The 13,162-nt window shown below is 44.6% G+C and overlaps 1 protein-coding gene across 2 annotated transcripts in view; it reads left to right on the top strand.

The window, feature by feature from the left end:
• The window catches only part of LRRK2 (leucine rich repeat kinase 2), a 129,391-nt gene that overhangs the window by 111,684 nt on the left and 4,545 nt on the right, over nt 1-13,162 (top strand). The window contains exons 44-49 of one of the 2 annotated variants that reach the window (XR_008597615.1): nt 1,995-2,189; nt 5,302-5,495; nt 5,714-5,786; nt 6,527-6,711; nt 7,580-7,732; nt 8,420-8,575. Coding sequence is in view for 1 of the 2 variants with exons in the window: in XM_054988034.1 (XP_054844009.1) it covers nt 1,995-2,189; nt 5,302-5,495; nt 5,714-5,786; nt 6,527-6,711; nt 7,580-7,732; nt 8,367-8,575 (1,009 nt within the window). In the remaining variant the exon portion in view is untranslated. Of the gene's footprint in view, nt 1-1,994; nt 2,190-5,301; nt 5,496-5,713; nt 5,787-6,526; nt 6,712-7,579; nt 7,733-8,366; nt 8,576-13,162 lie in introns of both variants that reach the window. The other variant, XM_054988034.1, reaches the window with a different exon arrangement.

A 13,162-nucleotide genomic window follows, 5' to 3' on the forward strand; every position in this document is an offset into this window, starting at 1 on the left:
CATCTGCTCCAAAAACTGCCTCCAGGCTTCCCTTCACGGTTTCCACAGTCTCCCTAGGATCCATTGGTAGCATGAAATAGAGCTGAGTATCATGTGCATATTTGTGGCAGCTCAGCCCAGATCTCCAGATGACCTCTCCCAGCACCTTTACGTAGATGTTGAAAAGCAGGGGGGACAAGATGGAACCTTGGGGCCGGGGGCCAAGGGGCGGAGCAGCATCCCCCCAGCATCACACTCTGAAATCCACCCTCCAGGTAGGACTAGAACTTCTGCAGAACAGCGCCTCCCAGTCCCAACCCTGAAAGGCGGTCCAGAAGGATACTGTGATCAATGGTATCAAAAGCCGCTAAGAGGTCCAAGAGAATTAACAGGGTCACACTCGCCCGTCCACCTCCTGGAGCGTGACTCCCACAGGCGACGGAGGCTGTTTCAATCCTATAACCAAGCCTGAAACCAGATTGGAATGGATCTAAACCATCTGCTTCGTTCTTGAATCACTGGAGCTGGTTACAAAGATTAATGGGATTATCGTAATTAATAAGAGACGGCATTTTGGTTTTTATTCTTAATTATGCTTATTTGGAAGGAAGCCCCAGTCAGTGGGAATTTCTTCTGAATAAATATATGACCAGCCTGCAGTTATGCACCAGATGGTGTTGCTGGTGGATGACAATACGGCATTATCCCTGCGTAATTGTAGTGGCTTCCATGGTTGTTTAAACTGTGCTGGTTCTTGTCGCTTGTATGAATGTGTATCAGGCCAGTTGTGAAAAGCCAGCAGGGTGCAGTGGTGAGACTCAGACTAGGGAGATCCAGGTCTGACTGTCCAGTCCGCCATGGAAGGCTGCAGGGTGAGCATGGACGAGTCACACACTCGCAGCCTAGCCTACCTCACAGGATTGTTGTGAGGACAACAAGGAGAAAGGAAGGATGTTGTAAACCACTTTGAGTCCCCCATTATCCCCTTGTCAGTATTAGCAATAATATTTTGTATTTCGTACTAATTCAGGAGGCATTGGTGGATGCAGCATTCCAATAAGGGACAGAAAAACTCTTTAATTAGAATTTAAATGACAGTTACTTCAGTCCATGCATCATGGCAAGCTTCTGCAGATTTGCATTTTTAAAGCAAAAAACGTAGTTGACAATAATACGGTTGATGGAAACTAGAAGAGCCGATTGTTGGGTCAAGAATCCTGGTTTGTCCTTTCTTTGCTGTTTTGAAAATTGGTGAAAAGTGGTGTGCGTTCTTTTTTTGAATTAATGCACTTTGCCTCAGTAATCTTAATAAGTCAGACTGGAGGAATTGTCCTGATGTTGCAGATGGGGAATTTAAGGCTGACTTGCTTGTCTGTGCCAACCTGACTAAATTCAATGCAAAGGTGGGCTTTTATTCCTGGTTCATACCTCCTATCTTGAAGCTGTATTAAGTTACACCAGCTCTGAGAGCCAAGCTACAAGTGACAAATGACACTTGCCTGGCAAGTGAACAGACTCACGTGTATTCCTCCCTGTTCACTTGCCATTCACTTGCTCTCCACTTGGTCAAGTAGAGAACAATGGCAAGCGAACAGGGAGGAATAAACGCGAGTCTGTTCACTTGCCAGGCAAGTGTCATTCGTCACTTGTAGCTTGGCTCTCAGTTAATTGGCTGCTATATCTTGCCCTTCTTCAAGTACTTGAAGTGCCTTGCAGTTGTTTAAAACTGAAAACATCCAGTATTTTAAAGGTATGCTGACCATTTATATAGGGTGAGATAGCAATCTGAAATTAGTACTACAGAAGAGTAAAATAATGCAAAGCAATTACAAGTTAAGTCACTAAACAGCTGCTTCAGTATCCGCATTAAAAGTTTTTCTAAATAAAATAGCATTCTTAGGATAATGCCAGAATGTTTTCATTAATGCACGACGGATCTCTGCATTTTGTAATGTCAAAAAATTACAGGTACGGAACTACTGCTTATTCTTGCAGCTAATGTGGTATTTCTGCAGGTTTTTGAGATTCTGAACTCTGCGGAACTTGTCTGCCTGATGAGAGACATCTCCCTGCCCTGTGTCTCGACGTCCGAGTGCATGGTTGCTACAAATCAGAGCTGTAAGAAGACAGGAGTCTGGATAGGTAGTGGAAACTCAGAAACATGGCAGCTCTCGTTCATTGACTTAAACACACATGGACATACTTGTCAGGTAGGTGTGGACAAAGGCATGTAATACAAACTCTTCAGGAGATTTATCATTTGGCTGAATGATTTACTAGAGTCCAAAAGGACACATTTATCGTGAACTGTATAATTTAACACAAAATGGTTATGATTTACAGTCACAAGGCTAATGGGAACAAGACGTGTGAATTCATAGGACTGAGATCTCAGTTATAACTTTGTATTCATTTTTTATTCCAGTGAGCTGAAATAAAAAGGCAGTTTAGGAAACTAATTGTGACTGAACAGTGGGATCAAAATATAATACATAATTTTTTAAAAAATCTCCTAATTAAGTTCCACCAATGGAATTGTCCGATCCCAAATGTTGGTTGTCAGTCTTCTGTGCAGTCCCACGTGGGACCGTGCATGCACACGCCTATTAAGCGGAAAGTTCTGCAGCTTTAATTCTGTAGAGGAGGGGCCTACCCCCACCAGAGCACATGCACAGCTGCTTCCCACCCAAGCAACCAGTGCTGTGGAAGAGGCAGCGCCTCAGCCATCAGTTCTTCTTTCACCACCAACTAGAGAGGAACATTGGTAACAAGCTCTTCTCTTCGCAGCCTACTATGTGGTTGGTGATGCCTGTGTGAGAGGAGAAGAAAGAAAAAATGTAAGAATATCATGGCTGAAAAAGAGTTGTTCAAGAAGTGCACACAGTGTGGCATTAAGATGACCAGGACAGATAGAGGGGCACAGTGTAGGCACCTGCAAACATTCCCAGGTTTTCACACCTAAAGCCCATCCCAGAAGAGCCACTAGAATCAAGGTGGTTCTTTGGGGGAGAGCTCCCTCTGTCCAGCAACAACTCAGCAGCGAGCTCCTCTGGCCTTGGAGGAACTTGCAGATCGATCGGATCCAACACAGATGTGTGCCTCAGATCCAAGCACCCCAGGGGCATCAGATCTAATGGCTCCGACCTGGATCCAACAACGCTGCAGATTGAGAGATCCTTCAGAGTCAGCATCAAGAACCCCATCTTCAGCCTTACCAGGCTTACAGTGGGATCCGATGCATGAGAGATTGAATTCACCAGGAATACACAAGTTCATGCGGGAGGCTTCTGAACCACACAAGAAAAGGGTGAGATCAAAGTCGAAGCACTCTTCCAAAGGGAAGGCTGACCACCTCCCCATTGGTCTGTAACTTGAGCTCGAGGAGCAGGTGATCTGAAAATCATTGATATTCCTTGCATGCTGTTGGCTCATTCCAAGTCACCGTCAATCTGTTCCTAGGAAGAGAAGGGCGAGGTGAAGCAATCCTGCCCAGAGCTGATGCCAAAAACTTATTGAAGGGTCCTGCACGAAGAGTATTGCACTCACAGATGTGCCACTTGGTATCCTCTCTGCATGCCTCCACCATATGGTTCCAACGGGGCGGGGGGGATGTATACCGTCTGGAGCTGGTCAGATTTATGCCAGATCCAGCGGAATTGAGGATGCACCAGCGCTAACCATATCACATCCCACAATCTGTGATGGTGTTCCAGCTGTCAGTTGGAGAGGGAACTGTGTACCCCGGATCAAAGCCCCAGTGTTCTGTCGGACCCATCTCCTGATGAGGCAGTAGGAGATAGAGAATCTGTTTCACCCACAGATGACTTCTGTTTATATATTGGAACAAATGATACAGATGGCTAAGTCCCTGGACATTGACAACTCTTCTGCTGAGCCCAAGCCTAAGGACAAAATACTGCAACACATATTCTGGCAGTCCTTCTAATATAGCCCTCCCTGCGATTCAGGGATTTGTAGTCTTAGTGAACAGTCTTTGTGGGAGACCTGCATCCTTCCCGGCTACAGCAAAAAAGGCAGAGGGCCTTTATAAAGCAAGAGAAGGCAATTGTGCATTCTTGTTCACTCATTCCCCTCCATTCTTTGCCACCGATGAAATGCAATCCAGGCACAGGCAGGGGTCCCACTTGACACTGGCTGACATGGAGGGTAAAAAAGTTGATGCACTCAGGAGAAATATCTATACCTCTCCTGCCCACAACATGAAAATAGCAAATTATTCCACAATTGTGGGAGCATACCAAATATTTTTGTGGAATAAGATGGTTGCATTCTCTGAACACCTGCCTGAAGACCAAAAGGTGCTGGCCGGAGTTCTCCAAGAGGAGGCAATCTGTCTCTCAAAACAGCAGGTCAGTGCAGATCGAAATGTGGCTGACTCCTCTATGAGAGCCTACAAGAGCATGTGTTCTGGGAGGGGTAGGTGCCTCCTCTACAGATTTAAAGTTACAGAACCTACCGTTCAACAGGAATGGCCATGCGCAGTCCCATGTGTGCCTGTAGGCATTTTAATGTAGTTTGTCATTGTTTTTATAGTAGAAAATTATATGTTTTGAGTGCAAACATTTTCTTTCAGGCTCCTTTGATCCAATGATATTGAGCAGTGGATAAGGAGTCTTGAGTGCAAACATTTGTTAGCAGCTCGGTTTCCAAGCTTTTCTGGTTTCCAGCTCTGTTAGGCATCAAGTTCTAGCATTTTAGATTCACTAGCTATGTGTGGCTATGGCATGATTTTAGGGAAGCTACACACAAATGCATTCAATGAAGCCCTAACATTTTGAGCAGCAGGGGAGAAGGGGGTGCTGAACTCTTGGCCTGCCTTCAGTTTTTCTCTGCCCGCACACAAACAAAACTGCCTTTATGAAGGCCTTTTCTCACTCAGAATAATGTCTCAGCGGCTCCCTCCTTCTCACGTTCCAGAAGAATGTTTACGTAAATATTTAAAACTCTTTCTTCCCCTCCACACACATCCTCTTTATTGAGGTTGCATATCCAAATAGTTACCTACTGATTTTGGAAGAATAAAGGACTCAGTCAAATGACTGCTCTCCGAAAAGTTTCAGTTAAAGAAGGAGGGGGAAGATTGAGACCAGGGCCGATTCCAGACGGGCACAAATAAAGCAAGTGCTTTCGCTTTTCCAGCGACCTCACTCGTAAAAACCCGTAATGTCCCGTCCCTGCTTACCTCCGGTTCATGGCGCTGTGTTTTTTAAATGTTTATTGCATATAACGCCATAAAGAATTAAACCATAGAAAAACAAATGGAATTTTGTCAGCGTTTTCCTCTACTTTTTTGTAATCTAGGACATTACAGATTCCAGAATATTGTGTTTGGTCCTGGTGACTCTTCCTACAGAAAAGGAAAACTGGATCGTAGCAGGAACACAGTCAGGTTCTCTGTGGGCCTTTCACACGCAAGATGAGAATCACAAGCACCAGTTGCAGAAGATGTCCGATTCGGTCACGTGTCTTTACTGCAACTCCTTTGCAAAGCAAAGGTATGACTGGGGTGACGTTTGGATTAAACACTAAACCATTTTTGTTCAGGGCAGCATTTCAGAAAAATAAAAACATTCACATCAGTCTGCTTAGAATTTTATATTTATGCAATCTTTTAGGGCATGGGATTGTATCTGTAAAAGGATTCTGTTGTGTTTATTGTGTTTGCATTTATTTCAGTGATACATTTCTATATCCTTTTTTTTTTTTGTTTCAGCAAGCAGAAGAATTTCCTTTTAGTGGGTACTGCTAATGGGCAACTGGCGATATTTGAAGACAGAGCAGTAAAGGTACATACGCTACTGCCTGTTTCAAGAACAATGTGTCAGTGAAACATCTGTCATATATTACTTTAATGCATTTTACTTTCTCATGTGTGTGGAGAGGTGCCTTTCCCTCCATTTGTCTATTTTTATCCAGTTGTACAGTAACAATATGGGTAAATGAAAAAATCATTTGAAGGTATTATCATTAGTTATTCTTCTTGGGGACTTCCCTTGTACAGTCCCTGCAAGTTGGTGTCCTTTTGACCTCCTGTGCTACACAATCCCCGCTATCACTTGCTAGCTTTGTGCAACGTTGCCTGGAGCCTAGAAGCCGTTTTATTTGTTTGAAATACCAGTGATACTAGAAACCATGTGGACTGTTAAGAAAGTTTTAGCTATTTCCTAGAGGGGGAAAAATTCTAACGTGTAGAACTTTTAGAGCTATGGTGCCCTGGACAACATCAGAAGTTAGATTTTTTTTTCTGTACTCAGAAGATTTTAGCAGCTGGTCGGGATGAGATGCGTAGGAAAGAGGCAAAATGTACTATGCTTGAATCTAAGTTTGTTCATCAATGCCCACCTGTAAGAAATCAGACAGGAGCCTGGGTACAGCATATGCACTGTGAGCTGGCTTTGCCCAATGAGCAACATCTGGGAGCAGGAACTGGGTTTCAGGAGCTTATCACACGACCTACATGCCAATTATGATATCTCGCAAAGTGTGTTGAAATGTCCCTCCCTCTCCTGCTGTTGCATCGTTTCAGTGCGAGGGCGCTGCGCCTTTGAAGATATTGCCAGTTGGGAACGTCAGCACTCCAGTTGTATGTTTAAGTGAATCTAATTATTCACCTGAAAAAAGCATCATCTGGGGAGGCTGCGGGACAAAGATTGTATCGTTGTCCAGCGACTTATCTGTTCAAAAACTCATTGAGACAAAGACAAGCCAACTGTAAGTTGTTTCTTTGTTTAATAGACTAATGAGGTGTTTCTGTGATAGGGCTTTTCTCAAAGATATCGTATTTGGGGTGGGGGTGGACACAGAGATTATTGAGCTTGATAATCTTACCTGCATATTGTTGGTAGCAGCAGGTAAGTGAAGGATAAGAAGTTTTCCATCACATTGGGAAAAAAGTTTCTCCAGTCATATCCAGGGCTTTTTTTCTGGGGAAAGAGGTGGTGAAACTCAGTGGGTTGCCCTCGGAGAAAATGGTCACATGGCTGCTGGCCCCGCCCCCTGATCTCCAGGCAGAGGGGAGTTAATTGTCCTCCTTCTTTCCACTCATTAATTGTTATGGGAAGGGGGGGATCAACAGTAAGCATCTTGGGGATCAGTCATGTTCTGCTTATACTGTGTAAACGATCTATAGATAAATCTTTTCAGTAAATTACCCAAACTTTCAAAATCTTTCACTGACCTTACGTGCCTACTCTCAGCTCCGTAAAGATTGCTTTTTGTCTTTTTTCTGAGGACAGGTCAGTTGGGATCCAAACTAAATTATACTTCTGTAATTTTTACGAATATTGTCAGTCTTCCAAACAGTTCCACTGCCAGGCCCTCATGGAAGGTTTTTGCCTCTCGTCCCAGCTGTGCCATGTTGCGTGCGCCTGTGGAGAGGGCCCTGGTCCTTTGATTGGCTCTTCAGGGGGAAGGATGCTCTCAGTGTGTGTTCAGAATGCCACGTGCTCCATTTTAGAGCTCAGCCATTGATTACAACCCCTTGAGCTTTGTCAAAGGTATTTGTATGCTCAAGAGCTTTTCATTTACGTGATAGGATTATATTGTGTTTCTGTATCTTCTGATTTTTTTTCCTTCTCAGATTATGCCACAAAGCTTACAGCGATGCCAATATTATTTCAATGGCAGTAGACAAATCAGTATACTTGGCAAAGAAGAATAGCTATTTTGTGGAGATTTGGGATAAGAAGACAGAGAAGCTTTGTGAACTAATAGACTGTGTACATTTTCTAAGGTAAGTTTTTGACGCTGTATGGATTGCTGCCACAGGCAGGGGGAGACAGTATCTTGGTGGCGAAGCTATTTTTAAAATGAAATGCTACTGCCAAGGGAACAAAACAACTGTTCTCATCCTTGGTAGGGATTTTCCGATTATCTCCAGCAAAACAAAACACCGTCAGCAGCACCTAAAAAATGCACGAGCCCAGAGTGCACCAGTCGAATCTTTTCTCTTTGCTGCTGCTACTTCTGCTCTGCTGTCTCTCGTCTGATGCCTTGACTGTCTTGTAAGAGCACTCAGCCTTCAGGACGTAATGAGTATATATTTAAGAGTTGCTTATTTTAAAAAAAAAATTAACACCATGGCTTCAACAGCTCAAACCAGTCATGCACTCTTAATTCAGAACCTTTGGAGATTGTTTATTGCATTTTGTCTGCAACCCCATGTTCTTCTGGTGACTGTGTTTCTTTGGAAACATCAAAAGAGAACAGGTGAAAAGTCAGAGCATTGCCGTCGCATAACTGAACAGTGGCTGTGCTAATGAGAGCTCTGACAATTTTAAGGACCAAATGCTTCAAAGAAGGCGTTTTAGATGCAACAGAAAAGGCACCGTTTTAAAAATAGAAAATGCCTTTATGTTTGGTTTTAGAGAGGAGGTGCCAAAGCTGAATAAAGAATCCAAACAAAACCTTGCGTATGCAGGAAGAGTGAAGAGCATCTGTCTGCAGAGGAATACGGCCCTGTGGATCGGAACTGGGGGAGGGCATCTACTGCTGCTTGACCTCTCCACGCGCCGCCCCATAAGAATCATCAATGATTTCTGTGATTCCGTGAGACTCGTGATGACAGCCCAGCTAGGTAAGTGAAGCAGCTGGTGACATTCCCCGTGGGGCCTGAGAATGGGGCCCTCGCACAATGCAGTCCTAAACAGAGTAACACCCTTCTAAGTCCTTTCAAGGGAGGGTAACTCTGCTGAGGACGGGACTGTTACACGCTCTTATTTATTGGTAATTTCAGAGCAATGGTTTTAAACTCTCAGCAACCCAGAGGAAGGTTAGGCAAACATGCTTCTCATGTTTAAAAAACCCTTAAACAGTAGATGTCATGCCCCTCATCTGTCAGGGCCGCTTGCCAGCCCTCCTCCATCCTGAGTCATTCCTCCCCCCACCCACCTTGGGGCTTAGCTGGGCCTCTGAAATAGAGGTGGGCAGGTCCTGGTTACATCATCACCTCCACTCTCTCCCAGGGTGTGTTGCCTTTCTTTCCCCTCTCTCTCACTGGCCAACACCTCCCCAGCGTCTCTTCCTTGGTCCAGCTCCAGAGCCCTCCCCTCTTTTATCCTTCCCCCTCATCACCACCTCCACCCCCAGGGTCCCACCCCCAGGGTGCTGCCCAGTTGTCATGTTGCAGGCAGCCATTCACCTGCCTGCCTGGCCCCTCTCCCTGGCCTGTCATTGGCCTGCAAGGGGTCTCACCCCTGCCTCAAGTATTCTCTGCCACCTGGCACTTGTTTCACTCCAGCCCCATCTCTGCAGGGGCCATTGGCTTTGGAGTTCTGCTAAGCTGTGCCTAAGTCCCATTGTTACCTGAATTGGTCTCCTTGCAATAAGAGAATTGTGGGGGGAATTAGCAAGCAAGGAAGACAGCTATGTGAGAGGCCGGTAACTATGGGATCTTGTGCACTAATGTCTACGAGGATCCCTTCCTCTAGAGAACCCTTTCAATAAGCAGGCGGGTATTCAAATCAAAAGGGGTTTTTATTTAAAATGTTACAGATCGATTGCACAAAAAACAGACAGCACACACACATAGAGCTAACTAGAAAAAAACAGGGAGGAAAGATGGAGAGAGTTGCAGAGTTGGTTTTATAGTTACCAGGTCCAGAAGATTGAGAGTGTCCAAGGGAGAGCAGCTTCGGTGACCCGTACTTCATGGCAAGAGGGAGAAGGGGCTGAGACATGATATCTGAGAGTGTGTGGAAGGTCCAGAGCGCACACACTGAGCACATGGCAGGGCAGTCAGATATACTGTGAAACATGCCCTGAGGCAGGACTGAGAGTCTCTGCCCTAAGGCAATGCCTTAATGGTTCTTCCCAGGGTGGGACAAAGGATGGGAAAACTGTCTCCAGGGTGGGACAAAGAACTAGGAAGATTTGATTAGGTCTTCCTGAGAGGAACTATGGGTGTAAAAAGATTATTTGATGACCCACGATGGCTGGATGGGTGAGGCTACAATAGGTGAGTGGGTAAAGGGTAGAATTGGCAGGGTGTGTGAATGGATTCTTCCAAGTACCTCTGGAGATCTCCATTCTTCTATGGCTATGCACGAACTCCGGGGTGTGGGGCTAAGTTAGTCTTACTTCTCTTCTCACATTCCAGTACTTTTCCATCTCCTGCCTAGCCAGGCAGCTTGTCTGTGTTTTAAACACATGAGCAGAGGGGCTTATTGCCATATTCATAAGCCTTAATATCATGAGGGCAAGTATGACCACTTACACCATGTGCGCTCCCAGCCTCTCCTTGGCTGCCCTCCTGCCTTGCCGCCGCAGCCATCAGTGCACCACTGGCTCCAGCCAGGCCTTCGACCTCCTCCAAACCCCACTAACACCAGATCTGCGGCTGCCCTTTACTGTTCTGGGGCCCTGTGGGCTGGCTTACCATGGGGCAGGCCTTCTGCTGCTGCTTCCCACAAAGGTCCAGTAAATCGAGGGCCTCTCGCTGCTCCCTGATGCGGGGACAGTGTTTCCCCAGGATCGGCCGGGAGGGGGGGCAGCTGCATCGGGCCAAGCACAATGGATATATATACACAGTTGTATTGTTGAAAATGCAATGCATTTAATGCTGACTCGTAAAAAAATTGATTTTAGCATTTCAAAAAAACAAACAACATATAATATATTACCAGTATGCTGAGGCTTTATACCATTTATAATTATGAAGTCATGTTATTAGGATACTGAAAGGAAATAATTCAGAAATCAGATTACTATTAACAGTAGATTTATGTGCAGTTAAAAGGAACACAGCCTCTGCTTTTAAGGGGGAAGCCCCTCCTGGCCATTACACCGTCTGAACGGGATGGCCTGCCTAAAGAGGCCGGGGAAGCCCCCACTCTCCTGGCTTTCTGCAAACTGTGCAAAACTGAATGACTTAAAAGGGCTTCTTACTCAGGTAATAGGCCTGTTCTGTAGGAAATGGCCCAGAGAGATGTCTTGGAAGAGGGACAGGGACTGTAGACTATACTATTGGGTATTGTCGGTTGATGTAGATTTACTCCTACTGGGAGTTTCTGAATCAATTAATATGTAATATGAAAAATCAAAAAGAGTCCATTAGCACCTTTAAGACTAACCAATTTTATTGTAGCATAAGCTTTCGAGGATCACAGTTCTCTTCATCAGATGCATGGAGGGCAAGAAGAAACTGGTCAAATATAGAGGAGGAGACCCCTCCCCCCTCCTCCTCCCCTCCCCTCTCCTCCTCGAAAAGCTTCTCGAAAGCTTATGCTACAATAAAATTGGTTAGTCTTAAAGGTGCTACTGGACTCTTTTTGATTTTGCTACTACAGACTAACACGGCTAACTCCTCTGGATCTATGTAATATGAATTACTTATGTTTTGTTAAGGCAATGGTTTATATCTGCTTTTGGATCTATGATTGTTTTCAAATGTCTGTAATCTATACTGTATTGGATTTTTTGTTGAATGTCCCAGCCATTGATTGAATTGACTAACACTGCGTATTCCTCCAACTGGAGAATAAATGTTGGAAAAAACTAGCCCATTTTTGATATGTACCAGAATGACAGTGCCTGTTTTGACAAAGAGTCTTGGGGCACCTTAAAGATGAATAGAATTATACAATTTTATGAGCCAAAACCAAGTTTGATGTGGGCTGTTTGTCCATTCCCCGCTCCACCCCCCATCATTGTCCTTCCACCAAACTTGCAGTTTTTCCTTGGCTCTGTTGCACTTTCCCCAAATCTGCTTCGATACCATCTTTCCTGAGAGGTCATCCCCAAAATGGGTTTGGGAAAATACGGAAGGGAAAATGCACATTCCCTCACTTCCCTGCCTACACCTGGCACCATTTCACCTCCTGCCTACCTCTTCCTCCAGCTGGTGAGCCTTTTGCCTGGTTACACTCTATCAGTATACTAACTACCAGTAATTTTTAAAAAATGGTAGAAAGCCCACCATTGTGTCTGGAGTGGGGGGTGGGGAGCGAGGATGGTGGGCGAGAGGGGAAAGCACTGAGCAAGTCTTGCAGAAGCACCGGGCATTTTCGGCATCGATTGGAGCAGAACCAGAGAACTGAAGGGGAATCCAGCTGGTAAAAGATGATGCCACAATAAATTGGTTAAGTTTTCAAAGTACCATAAAACATCTCATGATTTCAGCTGCTTCAGGCTAACATAGCTGCCGTTCTTGGACACCTAATACGTTGAGCCACGCCGATTATTTACGCTCTCTGAGAACTCTGACCTATTTTATTTTAAGAATAAAACATTGGATATGTTATTAATTCTTACCTTGCTTTCCCCAAAACTATTGGGAAAATAATGGTTTTAAGTAAAGGATACATTGCACATTCTGAAGTTCAACAGCCTCTCTTTTGACTATTAATACCAATTCATCTGCCCCCTCATTTTTGTTTCTGTCAGTTTTGCCCAGTAGATCTTTCAGATGCGAGCAAATGTGTGTCCTTAAAACCAGACAAGGTGGAGTACAGCCCAAGGCCTTATAAATCATTCTTCTGTGACTGAAAAATAAATTAGGAGAAAATAAAGAAACTCAGCAAGAAGTGGGAGAGGAAAATATTCTGTCGTACAGATTTCGCTTTAATATTCGCTTTGATGAAAATTGATAGATTGAATTGGCTGAGAATGTTTTGCTCAAGTCAAGTCAAGTTAGCCTTTATTGGCATATAGCAGCAATTCAAGTTATCCACTTACAAAATGTTTTGCTGATGGAAAGTCTCCTGCCCACCCGCTGTTGTTTTTTACAACTGTATTTTAAGGCCTTTTTTTAGTAATCCACCCCCAGGATGCCCTTGGTTTCAGACCCTATTAATGAAACACCATGAAACAGAACAAGCAAAGGGATCGTTTAGGGACAAGTTAGGCAGATGTTTTGCGTGGACAACATCAAAGTTCAGGCCTTTTGCCCTGTACATACCCCCACATGAGTACAGCATTTGCCAGTGTTCTTGGCCTGGGCTGCTGTAGAACTGGCAGGCAGCCATTACACCCTCAAGGGTACAGTCTAGTATACGTACTTACTTGGAAACCAGTCCTGTTCAAATCAGTACATTTTCTTTTTAACATGTATAAAGCAGCCTTCCATATGTACATGTGTCTAAGGTGATGGTCAGGCAATTATACTTCCCTCCCCTCACACACACACAAATACACACACACACACACGTCACAGGTCATTGGTTAA

The sequence above is a fragment of the Eublepharis macularius genome, chromosome 9 (genome assembly GCF_028583425.1).
Source record: "Eublepharis macularius isolate TG4126 chromosome 9, MPM_Emac_v1.0, whole genome shotgun sequence".
NCBI classification, from domain to species: domain Eukaryota; kingdom Metazoa; phylum Chordata; class Lepidosauria; order Squamata; family Eublepharidae; genus Eublepharis; species Eublepharis macularius.